Here is an 18844-nt window from a genome sequence, read left to right as displayed (position 1 = left end):
CAATTCAGGATTGCCTGTCCTTGCCAATTTTAGGTCATTACCTTGCAAAAACTGACAAAACAGTCTGTACATTACAGTAAATATTTTATTTATTACTGTATCAAACAGTCTTTACAAAGCATGGGTCAGGGGTGTAGAGACAGGCTGTGCTCCGATTCCCTTCCCTGCTCCTGAAATGTGCAACTGGTCACAGCAGTCGCAATCTTTTAAAATGCAATGAATGTGTGCCCACTTCGGGGAGAAGGATAGAGAATCGAAGGACAGCCACAGACAAAAAAAATCAAAAAAAAATCACACCTCTCCCTATTGTTTATGTGGCAAACTTTTTCTGTCTGACGGGAGCAGGTAGCTGGGATGCGATGGCCAGGAGGGGGCGCTCCACCATCACCAGAGACTGGTCACCCAGCAGACTCACAGACAGCAAGTCCTATACAGGAAACACATCAGAGGATAGAGAAACTGATTTGACCCATTATCACATTTATAGAATCTAAACATCTCATTATTGTATATTAGGGGTCTAACCAAACCCACGGTTCGGTACGTATTGCAGTTTTGGTGTCACGGTTCGGTTTCGGTACAGCAGGAAAATGAAATGCCATTCACATTGTTCAGCATTCACAATGTTCCTGGCATTGTCTGTTATGACAGGATTGGTATGTTGGGCCTCAAGTTTCCACTCTGAAGCTGCATTTGTAATAGAGGTCGACCGATTAATCGGAACGGCCGATTAATTAGGGCCGATCTCAAGTTTTCATAACCAATCGGTAATCAGCATTTTTGGACACCGATCATGGTCGATTACATTGCACTCCACGAGGAGACTGCATGGCAGGCTGACTACCTGTTATGCGAGTGCAGCAAGGAGCCAAGGTAAGGTGCTAGCTAGCATTAAACTTATCTTATAAAAAACTATCAATCTTAACATAATCACTAGTTAACTACACATGGTTGATGATATTACTAGTTTATCTAGCTTGTCCTGCGTTGCATATAATAGACGCGGTGCCTTTTAATTTATCATTGAAATCACAGCCTACTTCGCCATACGGGTGATTTAACAAGCGCATTCGCGAAAAAAGCACTGTCGTTGCACCAATGTGTACCCAACCATAAACATCAACGCCTTCTTAAAATCAATACACAAGTATATATTTTTAAACCTGCATATTTAGTTAATATTGCCTGCTAACACGAAATTGTGTCACTTCTCTTGCGTTCTGTGCAACAGAGTCAGGGTATATGCAGCAGTTTGGGCCGCCTGGCTCGTTGCGAACTGTGTGAAGACCATTTCTTCCTAACAAAGACAGCCAACTTCGCCAAACGGGGGATGATTTAACAAAAGCGCATTTTCGAATAAAGCACAATCGTTGCACGAATGTACCTAACCATAAACATAAATGCCTTTCTTAAAATCAATAAACAGAAGTATATTTTTTTAAACCTGCATATTTAGTTAAGAAATTCATGTTAGCAGGCAATATTAAACTAGGGAAATTGTGTCACTTCTCTTGCGTTCATTGAACGCAGAGTCAGGGTATATGCAACAGTTTGGGCCGCCTGGCTCGTTGCGAACTAATTTGCCAGGATTGTATGTAATTATGACATAACATTGAAGGTTGTGCAATTGATGCCACCCATTAGATAAAATACGGAACGGTTCCATATTTCACTGAAAGAATAAACGTTTTGTTTTCGAAATGATAGTTTCCGGATTTGCCCATATTAATGACCTAAGGCTCGTATTTCTGTGTGTAATTATATTATAATTAAGTCTATGATTTGATAGAGCAGTCTGACTGAGCGGTGGTAGGCAGCAGCAGGCTCGTAAGCTTTCATTCAAACAGCACTTTACTGTGTTTGCCAGCAGCGCTGTTTATGACTTCAAGCCTATCAACTCCCGAGATTAGGCTGGCAATACTAAAGTACCTATTACAACAACCAATAGTCAAAGGTATATGAAATACAAATGGTATAGAGAGAAATAGTCCCATAATAAATACAACCTAAAACTTCTTACCTGGGAATACTAAAGACTCATGTTAAAAGGAACCACCAGCTTTCATATGTTCTCATGTTCTGAGCAAGGAACTTAAACGTTAGCTTTTTTACATGGTACATATTGCACTTTTACTTTCTTCTCCAACACTTTGTTTTTGCATTATTTAAACCAAATTGAACATGTTTCATTATTTATTTGAGACGAAATTGATTTTATTGATGTATTATATTAAGTTAAAATAAAAGTGTTCATTGTTCATTCAGTATTGTTGTAATTGTCATTATTACAAATATATATAAATCGTCTGATTAATCGGTATTGGCATATTTTGGTCCTCCAATAATCAGTATCGGCGTTGAAAAATCATAAATCGGTCGACCTCTAATTTGTAACCAGGTGGGAGGTGGGAATTTACTAGTTGTGAAGTCGTAAATACCAGTTGGATGCGTTCATGTGATTTCAACTCATTGAGAAACACTGATTGGCTAATGGCCAACCAGCTGCATCAACCATAAACTAAAAGTACAGCCTCATGCTTGTAAACAAATTAAAGAGTTTAAAAAACATTAGATTGCCTTTTATAAATAGTGTTTTGTTGTTGCATTTAACTGCTGAAAATGCTGTTACGAGGCAATTTTCTTAGTAGGTGACGTCAGAGGTCACCGTGTGGGAGAAGTGGGTGCTCAGCATGATAAACGAGTTTCCCTACTAATAATTACCAGTTGGAGAGCCGTTCGAGTGGATTTTTCCCCAGTCGTATGTGGTAAATTCCCACTTGGTTACAAACGCACCATGACACAGCCTCTTCTCAGTGCCAGATGTGCTTTTGTGACTCTCATAAAAGGAGGTGTGTCTGTAGCACGGTACATCTCCCACTCCACAGAGTAATGTGATGGGCGGTCAATGTTAAGCACAACACAGCATTGGCCAATTCCTTGAAAACTTCGGCTTTAGTTTGCTGAATTTGGTGCAAGTGGGAAGCTCGTAAAGTGGCTTCAGCACTGTTACAAGGTGCTGAAACCCCTATTCTTAACCAAAGAGAATAGGCACATATGTGGCTATAAACCAAAGACTGTAAAAAAATATATAATTATAAACTGGGTGGTTCGAGCCCTGAATGCTGATTGGTATATCAGACTATATACCACGAGTATGACAAAACATTCTTTTTACTGCTCTAATGACATTGGTAACCAGTTTATAATAGCAATAAGGCACCTCGGGGGTTTGAGGTATATGGCCAATATACCACAGCGTTGCGTCGTGCTTAACCTCTCTTGGGTAGGGGGCAGTATTTTCACGTCCGGATAAAAAAACGTACCCGATTTAATCTGGTTATTACTCCTGCCCAGAAACTAGAATATGCATATAATTGTTTGATTTGGATAGAAAACACCATAAAGTTTCTAAAACTGTTTGAATGGTGTCTGAGTATAACAGAACTCATATGGCAGGCCAAAACCTGAGAAGATTCTATACTAGAAGTGCCCTCTCTGACCATTTCTTGGCCTTCTATAGCCTCTTTATCGAAAACAGAGGATCTCTGCTGTAACGTGACATTTTCTAAGGCTCCCATAGGCTCTCAGAAGGCGCCAGAACGGGGAGTGATAACTCTGCAGTCCCTGGCTGAAAAACAGTAGGGGTTTTGGATAGTGGTCGATCTGAGAACAATGACACGGGTGCGCGCGTGCATGTGAAGACACCATTTTCTTCTTTCAGTCTTTGAACGAAAACAATGTCTCCCGGTCGGAATATTATCGCTATTTTACGAGAAAAATCGCATAAAATTTATTTTAAACAGGGTTTGACATGTTTCGAAGTACGGTAATGGAATATTTTGACATTTTTTGTCACGACATGCGTCCGCGCGTCACCGTTCGGATAGGGACCTGAACGCACGGACAAAACAGAGGATATTTGAACATAACTATGGATTATTTTGAACCAAAACAACATTTGTGGTTGAAGTAGAAGTCCTGACGAAGAACAGCAGAGGTAATCCAATTTTTCTTAATAGTAATTCTGAGTTTAGTGAACGCCAGACTTGGTCGGTGTCAAATTAGCTAGCCCGTGATGGCGAGCTATCTACTCAGAATATTGCAAAATCTGACACCGCGATTGCAGAAAATTTGTAAGTCGCTCTGGATAAGAGCGTCTGGTAAATGACTTAAATGTAATGTAATAAAGGAGTTCTGTATCTATAATTCTTAAAATAATTATGTTTCTTGTGAACGTTTATCGTGAGTAATTTAGTAAATTCACCGGAAGTTTTCTGTATGTTTGCTAGTTCTGAACGTCACATGCTAATGTAACATGCCAATTAAGATAAGAATTTTGATTAGGCATAGGCTCTTGTTGTTTCAACAGAATAGCCCGAAACAATTTTTCAGCTCAGATTTACTTGAGGCATGTGTCTACAACATAGCGTAGGCGTAGCCTATAGGCCTAGTGTTTCTATTTGTATGTATTCATTTGGGTTCACAGAGACCGAACCAAGGTCCCCCATCAAACAGTTTGGTACGAATATGTGTACTGTTACAATCCTACTGTATATAAGATATATCCAACAGAATCCTGATATTGTCCCACTTTGGGTTCTACCTGGCCAAACAGACACTCACCTGGAAGGTTTTACATATTTTGAAAGCATGGAGGTGACTGGGCCTCTCCTGCTCTGATAGGCTTCTGAGGGTCATCTGATTGTAGAACTGGGTCTTCTGGTCAGGGAGGGGCTGAAAGGGTAGAGGGTGACAGTGTTAACCTCACAGGCCAGTAAAAGCAGGTGTATTCTAATGATAGTCAATATGACCCATAATAGGCCACTAAACCAACACTGTTCCTTTAATAGATGAAAAGGCTCAACTGAGAAGGACTGCTAAAGGCCATTATGACAAGGACATTGATGGATAAACACTTTAAAGAAAGATGCCTGTAGGAGAGATGCAGGTTTCTTACCAGACTTTGGTCGATGATGCAGAACATGTGCATGTCGTGCAAGAGGATCTGCTCAGGATTTTTAGGGTTGAAGGTCACGTCGGTGACGGGTGTGTCTCGGTCCAACCACAAGTTGTGGAGCCCCTGCTTCTGAAGCTTTCGGCTCCAGTCTGTGTACTGCTTCTCCACTATAGAGTACTCAAATATCTATAGACATGGACCAAAGAACAGTCAGCATATCTACACGTGTCAGAGTACTAAATCGTAAACCTATGGGAGAAATCACAAGTTTCATCAAGATCACTCCTGTGACAGTGACAGTATGCAGTGGCAGTATGAGAGATGGCATGGTGTTTACCTGTTGGTCAGCGTGCACCATGGTCAGATTGTTGGTGGTGGGGTGGATCCCCATGGCACTGGGACAGGAACTATACACAGGTACAATACAGTGGAGCTGGAACACAAGAACAGGGTCATGTGAGGCTGTCATTGGAAACAGATTACACTACTTTTACAGTGTTACTTTTAGTGTTACAGAACAGCTGTAGAGCTTGACTGGATCAGTGGAAAACACACTCACCTTTAGTTTCTGTACATTGTAGACGTGGATCTCACAGTCACTATTTGCTGTCGCCAGCCACTTCCCATCCACACTGTTAGTCATTAAGTGAATGGGCTGTCTGGACCCTGGAGAAGGAAACAGCAGAGTGAGGCCATGTTACCAAAAACAGAGATTAGGTTATCCAGCACAAAGCTTTGGTTTTTCAGTGAAGAACATCAAAATTGCAGTTTCAGCAAGCAGTTTGCCAGTTGACAGGTCAGATAACCAATATTGCCGATGATCCACTGACCTGACTTAGGCTTGAGGGTGTGCACATACTTGCACTCAGATTGGCTAAGGGCAATAACGAGGACTGATTGGCTGAAAGCAGCAAACAGTTTGGAGGAGTCTGAAGAGAAACACAGCTGGTGTGCAGAGCGCAGGACCTTTGGAAGCTTGGGTACCTGGGGGAGAGACAGAGATTTATAATACTTATCTTACTGAACAATGTACGAGGAGAACAAGACTGGGTTCAACCAGCAATGTTGGCATTTTAAACTGACATTTTAAAGCACTGACAAATGGTGCCATGTACTTGATGCTTAGTCTAAATATTAGGGTGAAATTATTGTCTAGTCAAAGCTGGACCATTTGAATGATTATAAATTTGACTGTCCCTTGGGAGAGTGAAAGCACACAATCGTTTTTCAGATTCAACAAGCTCAAATGACATTGAACTAGAATAAACAGGATTTTATGAATTAGTCAAACAATGAAATGGGATTTGTGTAGCATATCAGCAAACCCCTTTTGCAAACATGATAAAGTAGGTGAGGAGGCCGGTTGTGTATCTAACATAATGGAGACCACAATCAAGACTTGGTAATACCTTGGTTATGCTGATGTCGTTATTGTCCGTCTGCAGCCTGTAGAGACGTACACTGGACATGGTGGAGTAGGCTAGCCATCCTCCACAGGAGGACAGAGCACTGCAGCAGATATGATCCTCACCCTGAAGGGAAACATCACAGAAAAACAAAACTACAGTTGCAGGGTTTCTTCAGCATGACAAACTCAGACTACGCCACTCAAATTCAATGCATACTGTCATTATATCAGCTAAAATGAAATTCCCAAAGGTGAGGTGATTTTGGATATTTCTACAGATTGAGGTGATAAACAGTTGTATGCAGGAGAAATACCTACCTTTCTCTTGAGATGGAGGAGTTTCTCAGGTTTCCTCTTCAGAGGCAAGCTGTCTCCTGGCTTCCCTGAAAGTTAGAGAGATGTGTTGTCAAATACAGCACACAATAACTATACCCACTAGACAAGTGTGATAATCACTCCCCTTTGTTTGAAAAGTTGCTACAATAATTTGCATGATATTGACTGTATTTCTCCCATCTCCCTCTTTCCATCCATGCGAGTGAGATTCTCACCATGTCCATCACTCTCTCCCAGTCTCCACAGCTCCAGCTGGCCAGGGAACTGGAAGAGCAGTAGCCCTGCCTTCTTTGCACAAAATACTAGATTCCGCTGAAAAGAACAGTACAAACAGGATCAAATCAAGATTTTTTGTGCAATTCTATAACAATCTGTTCAACGTTAATATGAACATTCTGTTGAATTCACTATTCACAATCTATGCAATTAACATTACTTGCAACAGCTCTGTTACTAGAGTAATTTCTACTAGTTCTGTACTCACATGGGGAAAGTGGATCTTGCGAAGTGCCGAAGCATGTGACCTCTCATCAAACTTCTCCAAGAGGGGTCTCACTACAAGCTGGGTATCCATACCTGAAGAGAGAATGTATCCAGAATTAGTAATGCAGTCAATATAGGGCAACATTTGTTGTACTACAGTAGCATTTCACCCTCATCCATTTGAACATTAGCACTGACCTCCAGAGACGATGGCAGTCTCGATCTCAGCCAGGGCTCTGACATCATGCGTGTGGTTCTTGAAGGTCCTGGTTCTGACCCACTCCTTGTCCTGCTGCTGCTGCAGAGTAGGAGCAATGAACTGGAACTGGATCACAGTGCCCTCTGACGTCCCCGCCACCACACTGCTCTCATCCTGTCAATCACACACAGACCCGTCTACAAGGAAGCTCCACTCTAGTCAATCCTACGAATTCACATTAGTTGGGTCAAACAAATCATGTTCACCTGCAATATATGGATTCAGACAATCAAAGAGACATCTACATTCTCTGGCACCTCCTAATAAACAGAGTGCAACAATCTGGAAGGAGGGATAAGATATTAGTAAAGGCCAAGTGTCCATCACAGTGAACACTATCTCACCTTGGAGACAGACAGTGCAAGCACATCCCACTTGGTCACCAGGTGTGTTTTGACGAGCGTGCCGGTGTGTCCGTCCCAGACTTGGACCTTCCCAGCAGAGTCACCGCTGATGATAGTACAGTCTGACAGGAAGACTACACTCCAGACTACAGTCTCCCGACTCTTAGAGCCTCCAAAGCCCCGGTCCACCAGGAGCCTCTGTACAGCACGACCTGAAACAACAAACACTGGAGGTCAGGATCAAACAAGTCCAAAATTGGAAACCTATCAAAAATGCACTGTGGTTAGCTTACTAACTGTCTGACAATATTTTTACACAATATTTTTACATGGCTGTTCCTAACTCACCTGTCGGGACATCAAAGACACGGATCATGTCGCTCATGCCAGCAGCAATCTGTGTGCCAGAGGGGTGCCAGGAGAGGGATATGATGCGACCTGAAAGACGGGATTACACAGTTTAAACTGCACTAGAAGAGGTCAGTTGTCAACACAGCTGCAACCCCATTGACAGCAAGGATGCCAAATCATATTAAGAAAGGTTGCAATGTAAGGAAGGAACAAATGTTTAGACAAGTGAATCAATCCTCTGTTCAACTCACCTTTCTGTCTGTCCAGATTGCGCTCAAACTGAATGCGCTCTTCAAGTACCTCAAACAACTTCACCGTCCCATCTTCACATCCGATCTAACATGTTTAGAAAAAAATACATTATTTAAATTTCATCTAAAGTCAGCATGAAAAACACAAATTCCAATATGTTTGAAAAGACACTATTACAGAGAGGTGACTGACTGCTAAGTGTGTCCCCTGAGAATTGCTGGTGATGGTCCAAATGGGGCCCCCATATGCCTCCAGGGAGTACTTGGGTCTCAGGTTCTCCAGATCGTATTCTGTGATCTCTCCATTTAGGCCAGCACTGAACAAGCGTCCTCTGACCCAACACAGGGCCTCGATTGATCGGGAGTCCTTCCCTGGAATAACCTGCAGATTCCAAAACAAGTGTTAATTAATGGCAAGTGTGACAACCAACCGTGGGTGTATTTCTGTTGACAATGTTAATCAACCATAAGCATCAACAATGTCCTAAGAAGGGAGGTGTAAAGACTTTTAAGTGTGCTATAATGTAGACTAACGATCAAGCATAATGTTAATTTTCATTCTGAATAGGCCATACATTTATACAACGAGTTACTAACCTTTTCCTGGAAATAGTGGTCTGCGAAGTTGAAAATCTCCACACTCCCATCCATTCGTCCCAGGGCCAATCTCTCTGTGTGGGCATTGAATGCCATAGCTCTGATGGCAGTTGGCATGTAGTCGAAAAATCGAACCCGGTGCACTTTAAACTCCCCCATTGTCGCTAATCTAAGAAAACAGTTAGATGCTAAAATTAAGAGGATTAACAGTTTTGCATGGAAGTCATTATTGTTATGCAGTTAGCTAGCCTCGTGCCGTGTGTTAACTTCCGGCTAAACTGTTATAATGGGATGCAAGTCATAATTTGAAACATGTAAGCAACAAAATGGCTATCTAGCAACTAAAAAAAATAGCTCGCTAATTAGTTCACGTTCCCTTAGTTAGCTAACTAGCTACGTTACTTGGCGCAAACTATTTGGCTGGTTAGCTAGCTGCTCGTTTGACACTGAAAGAACACCGCTTGCCTATGTGCAAATCATTATATTGTTGACATGTAACAATTTATAATGCACATACAAACAGTTAAAGAAAACGCTTACTTTTATCGTCCCTTTCTTTAGTATTTTCTTCACTTTTCCCAAACATTAATTCCTATATCCACACGTTGAATTACAGCAGACACCACGTTGGACACCTTTGAACCGGAAACGAAAACCACTACATGCAGTGACGCGACTGTGCGCCGGATGAAGGTGGTACATCTTCCTGGCGGGAAAAACATGAAAACAAACAGGACTTGTCAGTGACAGAATTAGTGTTAATGCGTCATTATATTTACCTAACAATATTGCACTGATTGCCTGTGTTACATCTCTCTTCTTCTCCTCCCCTGTCAGTGTTTCAGTTATCTTTCTGCGAGCAGCACAATGGTTCAAATTCTTAAAACCTCAAGGTAAGACTTCGCAATCATCTGAATTCATGGTCAATTCAGGGAAGTTTTGTCTGTCTCGTCGCAGAGTATGAAAACATTCAGGATAACTATTTCATTTCATCAGATGGTAATGAACAGAGTTCGATCTGTTGAGAGACTGACAGCATTGACACTCGCAATCAGTCAGCTGTTGTGTATGAAATATGAATTTCATAATGTTTAGTGACAATGTTTGATGTCTATGTATTTGGTGAATACATCTGTTTCTACTCCCCTATCCATCCCTGTCCAGTGTGGATGGTCCTGGTCCTACTGAGTGGCTGCTGGTTGAACTCCAGGGGGAGATGATGTCCAGGCAGATCTCTGAACCTGATGGGAGATTTGCTCTACACCAAAGAGGCACATGACAACATGGCACTATAATGCAGTACTAGTACACTCTTCTGTTACCTCTTTCCAATCTGAGATGTTGTTTCTTGTCTTTACTGTGCTCACCTGTGTCCCCTCCCCAGGGTGTACCTGTGCTCATTGTGGGACACCACATCCTCTATGGGAAGGTGGTCAAACTGGAGAAGCCCTTCGCTGTCCTGATTAAACACTCTGGCCTCCCACAAGGGGAGAAGGTTCCCATGGAAATCAACCAGCAGAACCCCACCACCTACTCTATTTCCGCCCTCATCAAGAAGAAGCTCATCTTCAATACTCGCCCAAAGCCCATCATCACTAATGTGCCCAAGAAAGTGTAGTGAAGTGCTTGGTCATATGCATTATAGGGCTCACTGTCGCAAAACAATTTTAACTGGGAAAAAGTTCCTGTTGCAGTCTGTTTTCTTCCGCTTTGTACCTAACGACCTTGACCCTGGTCACCTCTGTGGGAGCAAAGGACATGCTGCACTCTTAATGACTCCAGACCCACAAGTATGGAGCACACATTGCAAGACTGTACTTGGGACACACTTGTCTGACTTGAGGTTATGGGACATCTGAAACTAGGCTGTGTGCATATTTGATTTGTTATGTCAGTGGTTACACTGCTGGAATTTACTAAACGCTGTGGTGTATGATTAAAATATCTTTATTGTTGCACTTATCAAATGACAGGATTTAGTAATGCCTTGACATGACATTTGTACACTGATTATTTTCAGATGGGGAAGAAATCGCCACAACAGTCGAATGAGAATATTTTTTATTCAGATAAAAAATACATTTTTTTTCAACTGCTGTACAAGTCGGGAAAATAACTGTTTTGATTTGAAATACAAAACCTTTTTCCAACAACATGTCTTGCCTTTTATAATTAAAGATGTACATAATGAAATACATAGGTGGTTACAATACTTTATTTTCAGCTATTACATACCAATAAAATATGTATTTTATCTTTCAATAGCCATATGCTGGTGCATGATTCTGAGTTTTTCTGTACCCTACTACTGTATTAGAAATGCTATCTTGGTTTATTACTTTTTTTTATCCCTAAATCGTAATAGGGATAATGGTGATATGAGTGATGTCTCATCCATGAAACTACAAAAAGACCAGTGTAGCAATGTTGAGCACTAGAGACCAAACTACACTGAATAACAGATCATTGTGCTAACTACATCACATTGTAAAAATTATGTAAACCGCTATTGTTTCATGAAATGTACAAATCCCAGAGTTCCTTTTAAATAGTCTATTCTTAAACCCATAATTCTTGTACATCTTCAAAATATCTTTGAATACATACAATACACAAAATATATTACTTTGAAATATACTGTGAAACATTGCCTTTATGTAACATTGAATGATGTATGAGCTGAGATACCATGGTTTGTTCTATAGGCTCAACAGTTGTTCTGCGGCATTGAGACACGACTTAGAAAAGTCTGGTATAGATTTTCAGTCACAGACGTATTGAATAGTTACATAATTATATTCAAAACAATTATATTATAAGACTGGGTTTTTTCATGTAAGATATGCTTACAAAATATGGCTGGACATCTACAGTCACTCAGCATTATGAGACCGATTGATTTGTTGTCGGAGGCAGGCAGTATCAAGGAAATCAAAAATTGCTAATGACAATATTGTAGACTGAAAGCAGATGTTCAGCCTGAAAGATAGGCTATAATAAAGATTGTATTTGACATCTCCACACCATACAAACGAATGCCAGACAACACTGTCACAGTCATCTCTATGGTGTCCTTGCCTCTCAATTCTTCACATAATCCCAATAGCTATGTCAGAATCAGAATCACCTTTATTCGCCAAGTAAATTTACATATACTCATAATTTGACTTGCTGATATGGTGCTGCTAGTTTACATACAGTCTTATTACACACCTCCTAGGGGCTGTTTATGTGTGTGTTTAGGGGAAAGCTGGAGGGGGAGGTCCCTTCTTGGCATGCACATAGAAGTGTAACCATAGATGTCCATCATTTTTGCTCCATGATGGCTGAAGGGACTAATTCATCCAGCCACACAGTACATATACCGATAAACCCACTATAATTGAGAATTTCAATAAGCATTTTTCTACGGCTGGCCATGCTTTCCACCTGGCTACCTCTTCCGCAGTCAATAGCACTGCACCCCCCACAGCTACTCGCCCAAGCCTTCCCCATTTCTCCTTCTCCCAAATCCATCCATCGATCCTCGACTTTGGCGATGTCATTTACAAAATAGCCCCCAACACTCTACTCAACAAATTGGATGCAGTCTATCACAGTGTCATCCGTTTTGTCACCAAAGCCCCATATACTACCCACCACTGCGACCTGTACGCTCTCGTTGGCTGGACCTCGCTTCATAATCGTCGCCAAACCCACTGGCTCCAGGTCATCTACAAGACCCTGCTAGGTAAAGTCCCCCCTTATCTCCGCTCACTGGTCACCATAACAGCACCCACCTGTAGCACGCGCTCCAGCAGGTATATCTCTCTGGTCACCCCCAAAGCCAATTCCTCCTTTGGCTGTCTCTCCTTCCAGTTCTCTGCTGCCAATGACTGGAACGAACTACAAAAATCTCTGAAACTGGAAACACTTATCTCCCTCACTAGCTTTAAGCACCAGCTGTCAGAGCAGCTCACAGATCACTGCACCTGTACATAGCCCATCTATAATTTAGCCCAAACAACTACCTTTTCCCCTACTGTATTTATTTATTTATTTTGCTCCTTTGCACCCCATTATTTCTACTTTGCACTTTCTTCTACTACAAATCTACCATTCCAGTGTTTTACTTGCTATATTGTATTTACTTTGCCACCATGGCCTTTTTGCCTTTACCTCCCTTATCTCACCTCATTTGCTCACATTGTATATAGACTTATTTTTCTACTGTATGTTTGTTTTATTCCATGTGTAACTCTGTGTTGTTGTATGTTGTCGAACTGCTTTGCTTTATCTTGGCCAGGTCGCAATTGTAAATGAGAACTTGTTCTCAACTTGCCTACCTGGTTAAATAAAGGTGAAATAATGTTTATTTTAAAAACATAATTTCCCCCTCTGTGCCTGGCCACCCCACCCCACACACAATCTCTCTGGCTGGCTGGCGTCTCTTAATGGCCTTGTGACTCCAACATGCTTTCCAATGTACTGCCTAAAACCAAACCCGGCCTTGTGACTCCAATATGTTTTCCAATGGACTGCCTAAAACCAATCCCATTAATGACCACAAGTAACTGAATGAAACACTTGTGTAAATGAGGGATGCAAACTATATTGAAAGCAGGTGCTTCCACACAGGTGTGGTTCCTGAGTTAATTAACAATTAACATCCCATCATGCTTCGGGCCATCATGCTGGCCAGGCTAATATTTTGGCTACCATGGCTATGCCCCCATCAGTGGTGTAAAGTACTTAAGTAAAAATACTTTAAAGTACTACCTAAGTCGTTTTTTTGGTCATCTGTACCTTACTTTACTATTTATATTTTTGACAACTTTTACTTCACTACATTCCTAAAGAAAATATTGTACTTTTTACTCCATACATTTTTCCTGACACCAAAAAGTACTCGTTACATTTTGAATGCTTAGCAGCAAAAGGAAATTGTCCAATTCACGCAATAATCAAGAGAACATCCCTGGTCATCCCTCTGCCTCTGATCTGGCGGACTCATTAAACTCATTAAACACACATTTATGTCTAAATGTTGGAGTGTGCCCCTGGCTAAAACAAGAAAATGTTGCCGTCTGGTTTGCTTAATATAAGGAATACTTTTACTTTTGATACTTAAGTATATTTTAGCGATTACATTTACTTTTGATACTAAAGCATATTTAAAACTAAATACTTTTAGACTTTTACTCAAGTAGTATTTTACTGGGTGACTTTCCCTTTTACTTGAGTCATTTTCTATTAGGTATCTTTACTTTTACTCAAGTATGACAATTGGGTACTTTTTCCACCACTGGCCCCCATAGGATGACAATGCCCCCCATTGACAGGGCATGAGTGTTTGTGCATGAAAACGATGTAAGCCATATGCCATGGCCGTCTCAGTCACCAGATCTCAACGCAAGACAGCGTTTTCCACCACCATCAACAAAACACCAAATGATGGAATTTCTCGTGGAAGAATGGTGTCACATCCCTCCAATAGAGTTCCAGACAATTGTAGAATCTATGCCAAGGTGCATTGAAGCTGTTCTGGCTCGTGGTGGCCCAACGCCCTATTAAGACACTTTATGTTGGTGTTAACTTTATTTTGGCATTGCACTCAGGAAATAACTTCAAAGTACTACATTTTTGTGGGGGCTCTTTATCTGTTTAACCCCAATTTCAGTATAAAAAAAACTCAAAAATAATATGGTCACAATTCATGGCCACAAACACTTGAAGGAATTGCAAACAATCTTGTGCCTTGTGAAACTGATGTGGAAGTTGCAGTTTTGAGCCCCAACAACAGCAAACTCTGATTCATAGCCAAGACAACACTGCAAAACATATTCCTGGTGGCCCACAAAGTTTGTACTTGAACATCTATATCACCTCTGGAAATGTACTGTACCATCAAATTGACCTACCGCACCATTGGTAGATAGAGGCTGAGCAAGTCTGTAAACAAACATTGTTTTATGTGTCTTGTTTGCACTTTCAAGTTTCAAGTTATGCAATCCTCATTTAATAAAATATGAACACAACTTAAATAGCACACAAGTGGAAACTTCCACGACATTATCTCCATTCTCCAACAACAAAAACACATGTCAACTTAGACATGGTAGCACCTACACTAATACTACCTGACCTTGATAAAATGGGATCATGTTTTTATTTTCTCATTATGGATTTACAACTAATAACCGAAATGGAGTTAGTACTTGTGTTGTATTAATGGTACGACGTGTCAAAAAACAAGTGCTCTTTGGTCATAGTCTACATGATGGAATTAATGTGGGATTGTCCTCACTTGGAAAAGTACATCCTGTAATGAACACTGCAGTATAATGTGTATACAATTTGGCACCCATAGAACAAAATAGCCACAGAAACTCACTGACTCGTTCAATTGAGTGTCAATACTCTTGCAAGCCATTAGCTTACGAGCTAAAAGTTTACCCTGGGCCTGTTCATCAGCACCAAATGTATTTGTAAGTTATGTTTGTATAAATGTTAGATTGTCTATCAATTATTGTATTACAAAAATACAACTGTAGATCATTGTGTCTCCTGATTGAGGCAGAGAAGGCCCTCAGCTCAGTGCATCAAGTTGGTAACATATCAACATTGCTTCATACTAACACACACCGTGTCATAGCTCTTACGATCTCTGGTCTATCCTGGCCACACCTTGTCCCACCATGGCCAAACGGGCTGTATGATAATGTGCTTTATATCCATGGTAAGCACCATGCCCACTGGTAGAGGACTCTGTACTGTAGAAAAGGTTTGTAACCTACTTAACCAAGTCTCCCAGGTTAATGTGAGAACTGTCCATCCATTGTCATTCTACAACACATTCATGCCCCATAGGTCCCAGAGGTTTAGCACCATGGAGACAGAGTGGTGGGGCCACAGACTGGCTCAGTTGTTCTAGCAGCACCACAAAGGACTGAACAAGGATCCATGTCTTATGCCTCTGCGTACGGTAGGTGGTACTGCTCCTCCCTCTTGTTGCAGCGCTTAGCCACTATAGCCAGGTAGAGAACCAGCAGAATGAGCCAGTAGCAGGCGTACAGGATGACCCCAGCGATGAGAAGCGCTTTCTCTGTTTCACTGAAGGGCTCTTGGGTCTCACAGTAGATGGTGTAGGCAACCCCACCCAGCAGCACAGCCCCCCACACCGTGACGGGCACCGCCCCTATGAAGTTCACAACAATCTTCCTCCGCCCTGACGTGCCCCAGCCAGCCTTATTGATAGTGAGCAGGGCAAAGATCTTGGCTGGCAGCAGGCTGGACATGTAGAGGAGGGAGTAGAGAGACATGAAGATCATGACCAGACTGCCCCTCAGGAAGCAGGCGTAAGTGGCTTTCACCATGCCAACCAGTTGCACTGTCAACAGGAAGAGAAGGATGTTCCACAGGCGCCCGCGGTAGAACAGGTGGATCACTGTGGCAACCAGGAAGAAGGGGAAGAAACCCGTCACCACAGACTCATATGTCATCCAAAGGCTGTGCTTGTGGAACCAAAGGGCGTTGTACAGCCACTCTCTGAAGTAGGACTTGCTCCAGCGGGTCTGCTGGTTGAGCCAGCGGAGGTAGCGCGTTGGCGTTTCAGTCTGGCACTTGGAGCGGGCCGTAAACTTGGTCTTGTAACCAAAGCTCAGCACGCGGTTGGTGAGGTGGCGGTCGTCACCGAAGCTGCACTTGCTGCCCAGGAAGGTCTGGTGGTACCATGGCTCCAGGAACTGCTGCAGCAGGGAGTTGCGGTACATGCCCAGGGGACCACTGATACACTGCACACAGCCAAAGTAGGACTGGCAGGCCCGCTCCACGTTGAAGGCCATCCAGTAACGCACACTGCTCAGGAAGGAGATCCACGAGTCATACTTATTCAGGATCTGAAGGGAAACCGAGACAAGTGAGGAGAAACTGTTACTGGTGATTCAGTAGAACTAGTAAGTACATTTAGAAAGGATGACAATAACAACAATGTGAAGGGTCTTCTTAGAGAAAGAAGTCTCTCACCTGAACATCTCCACCTACTCCGCCCACCTTTGCATCCTCTTCTAGAATCTTCAGCATCTCTATGGTGCACGCTGGATCCAGAACTGTGTCTGAATCACACACCTGCAAAGCCACACATACACAGGTGCATTATTTCCATCCTTATAATATAACTGACATGGAGCCAAGTTGGTGGTAATGGGATTGGCTTTGACAGTGGATTAATCTAATTTGCTTATCCCATCACACAATCAGCTATTGATCTTACTATGATTGCTGTAGGGATGATATGTGTGCAATACACACTGATGTAGTCTACATTAATAAATTAGTGATTAAGTGTTTATAAATGATTGCGAAAGACCCAAGAATGAAGGCTTAGTGCCACAGCAGGTGTTTCAGGTCCCCTGTGTTTCATCAGGTGCCACTCAAGTTAGCTGGAAGAAATTAGAGACTTCTGACAGCACACAGGTGTTCAAGAAGCATACAGAAGAGATTCAGCTAAACAACTGAACTTTGACCCTGGAAATGCAGTAATATACTGTATTATTGCTCTATGTATACAGTATGCAAGCCCAGGAGCAATGCAGACATTTCAATCAGTTGCTATAATAAGTAACACTTGAGAGGGTATAAAAGAGTACCCACTTGGGAGGGGGAAAAATGCTGTTCGTGACTGGCCTTTGAGTAATGGGATTACCTCTGTGCGTGTATGTGTGTTTGTGCGCGTATGTGTGTGTGCGCGTATGTGTGTGTGTGCGCGTGTGTGTGTGTCTGTTCGCAGCTTTGAGATATTGCTCTGTAATGGAAGAGCATCGATACAATGCCTTGTGCCAAAGTCTGTGGAGACTCAGTCACAAGGAGATAAGGTTACCTATTTATATCAAGCAGGACAGAGGACCCGTTGAGAGATGCAAAATTTAAACACAGAGAGACTTACCTGCATATAGTCCACAGAGTCTCCCAGGGCTTTGAAGGCTGTGTACATCACCTCTCTCTTCCCTCCCCACTCCTGCATGATACAGGAGTAGCGGCAGCCTCTCACTAGCCTGGCCACACGTGCAGCCTCCTGCGCATGCAGGGACGCTGCTCCAGTCCCCCCTCTGCCCACCCCTCCACCCCCGTCACTGTGGTAGTTCCCCTTCCACACCACGCTGCCAGCCTGGTCCACTCCACCCATCACCTCCTGGAAGATGTCCATCATGTAGTGGTCCTCCGGCCTGTTCCCGTCCACCACCAGCACCACCTTCAGGCTGGGGAAGGAGATGCGGCGCACGCTGCAGAGGCACTTCCTCAGGTAGTCTGGGTCCTCCTGGTAGGCTGCGATGCACAGAGCCACAGAGCGCCGCAGGTGCTGGGGCCGGGCGGGGCTGCGCATGTGTCTGTGCTCCAGGAAGGCAAACAGGCTCTGGAGGAAAAGATGCAGGGACAGGATGGCTCCGTACAGGCCGAAGGACAGGTGGTGCTGCTCTGTGTGGATGAACTGATAGCCAGTCACATAGGCCAGCAGGATCCCAAACAGGACCACCGCGGCGAAGAGGGTGGTGGTTACGATATGCAGCACAGTCTTACAGCGAGAGGGCATCTGGGGGGGAAAGGAGAGGGGAAGGAGTCAGGATGGGGACAGACAGAAATGTCGGAGGACAGACAGAGCTCAAGTTGGGTTTGGAGGGAGGCAAACAAGAAACCACATGTGTTTAATAAAATCCAAAGCAGGTAATACACTTTGAGATGCCTTATATGAATCCATCAAATATCATTTTTAGCCAGGCCTTGAATGTATAAATACATGTGGTTGGGGTTGTTTAGTGGTGAATCTATTTTATATTGCCCACATCAGTAGTTGTCCATACAGTAATAGAGAACACTCAGGGC

The 18844-nt window shown here is 42.7% G+C and overlaps 2 protein-coding genes and 1 pseudogene across 2 annotated transcripts; 1 reads left to right on the top strand and 2 right to left on the bottom strand.

Moving 5' to 3' along the window:
- Positions 1-67: 67 nt before the first annotated feature.
- On the bottom strand, positions 68-9678 carry LOC115151912 (U3 small nucleolar RNA-associated protein 4 homolog). The gene is made up of 17 exons (XM_029696253.1): positions 9527-9678; positions 8987-9155; positions 8583-8771; positions 8390-8474; positions 8136-8225; positions 7788-7999; positions 7383-7557; positions 7186-7277; positions 6917-7013; positions 6684-6748; positions 6367-6489; positions 5788-5941; positions 5517-5623; positions 5295-5390; positions 4958-5143; positions 4624-4734; positions 68-427 (listed from the first exon to the last, which is right to left on the bottom strand). The coding sequence occupies exons 2-17, from the start codon at positions 9143-9145 to the stop codon at positions 311-313; spliced, it is 2058 nt and encodes a 685-aa protein (XP_029552113.1). The 5' UTR covers positions 9146-9155; positions 9527-9678; the 3' UTR covers positions 68-310.
- A 175-nt stretch (positions 9679-9853) lies between these two features.
- On the top strand, positions 9854-11254 carry LOC115151335 (chromosome transmission fidelity protein 8 homolog; annotated as a pseudogene).
- A 4625-nt stretch (positions 11255-15879) lies between these two features.
- On the bottom strand, positions 15880-18554 carry LOC115151304 (hyaluronan synthase 3-like). The gene is made up of 3 exons (XM_029695242.1): positions 17910-18554; positions 16991-17092; positions 15880-16863 (listed from the first exon to the last, which is right to left on the bottom strand). Exons 1-3 carry the CDS (start codon positions 18552-18554, stop codon positions 15934-15936), a joined length of 1677 nt encoding a protein of 558 aa, XP_029551102.1. The 3' UTR covers positions 15880-15933.
- Positions 18555-18844: the final 290 nt, after the last annotated feature.

The sequence above is a fragment of the Salmo trutta genome, chromosome 17 (assembly GCF_901001165.1).
Source record: "Salmo trutta chromosome 17, fSalTru1.1, whole genome shotgun sequence".
Lineage (NCBI taxonomy): Eukaryota > Metazoa > Chordata > Actinopteri > Salmoniformes > Salmonidae > Salmo > Salmo trutta.
This window is presented reverse-complemented; position numbering and strand designations above follow the sequence as displayed.

Excerpts from the sequence above, each read along its gene's own strand:
- LOC115151912 (XM_029696253.1), bottom strand. The coding sequence starts at position 9,145 with ATGGGGGAGTTTAAAGTGCACCGGGTTCGATTTTTCGACTACATGCCA. Across the intron at positions 7,558-7,787 it reads TTGCACTGTCTGTCTCCAAG|GATGAGAGCAGTGTGGTGGC; the intron begins GTGAGATAGTGT and ends TGTGATTGACAG. Across the intron at positions 428-4,623 it reads AAATATGTAAAACCTTCCAG|GACTTGCTGTCTGTGAGTCT; the intron begins GTGAGTGTCTGT and ends TTTCCTGTATAG.
- LOC115151304 (XM_029695242.1), bottom strand. The coding sequence starts at position 18,554 with ATGCCCTCTCGCTGTAAGACTGTGCTGCATATCGTAACCACCACCCTC. Across the intron at positions 17,093-17,909 it reads ACTCTGTGGACTATATGCAG|GTGTGTGATTCAGACACAGT; the intron begins GTAAGTCTCTCT and ends GTGGCTTTGCAG. Across the intron at positions 16,864-16,990 it reads GAGTAGGTGGAGATGTTCAG|ATCCTGAATAAGTATGACTC; the intron begins GTGAGAGACTTC and ends GTTTCCCTTCAG.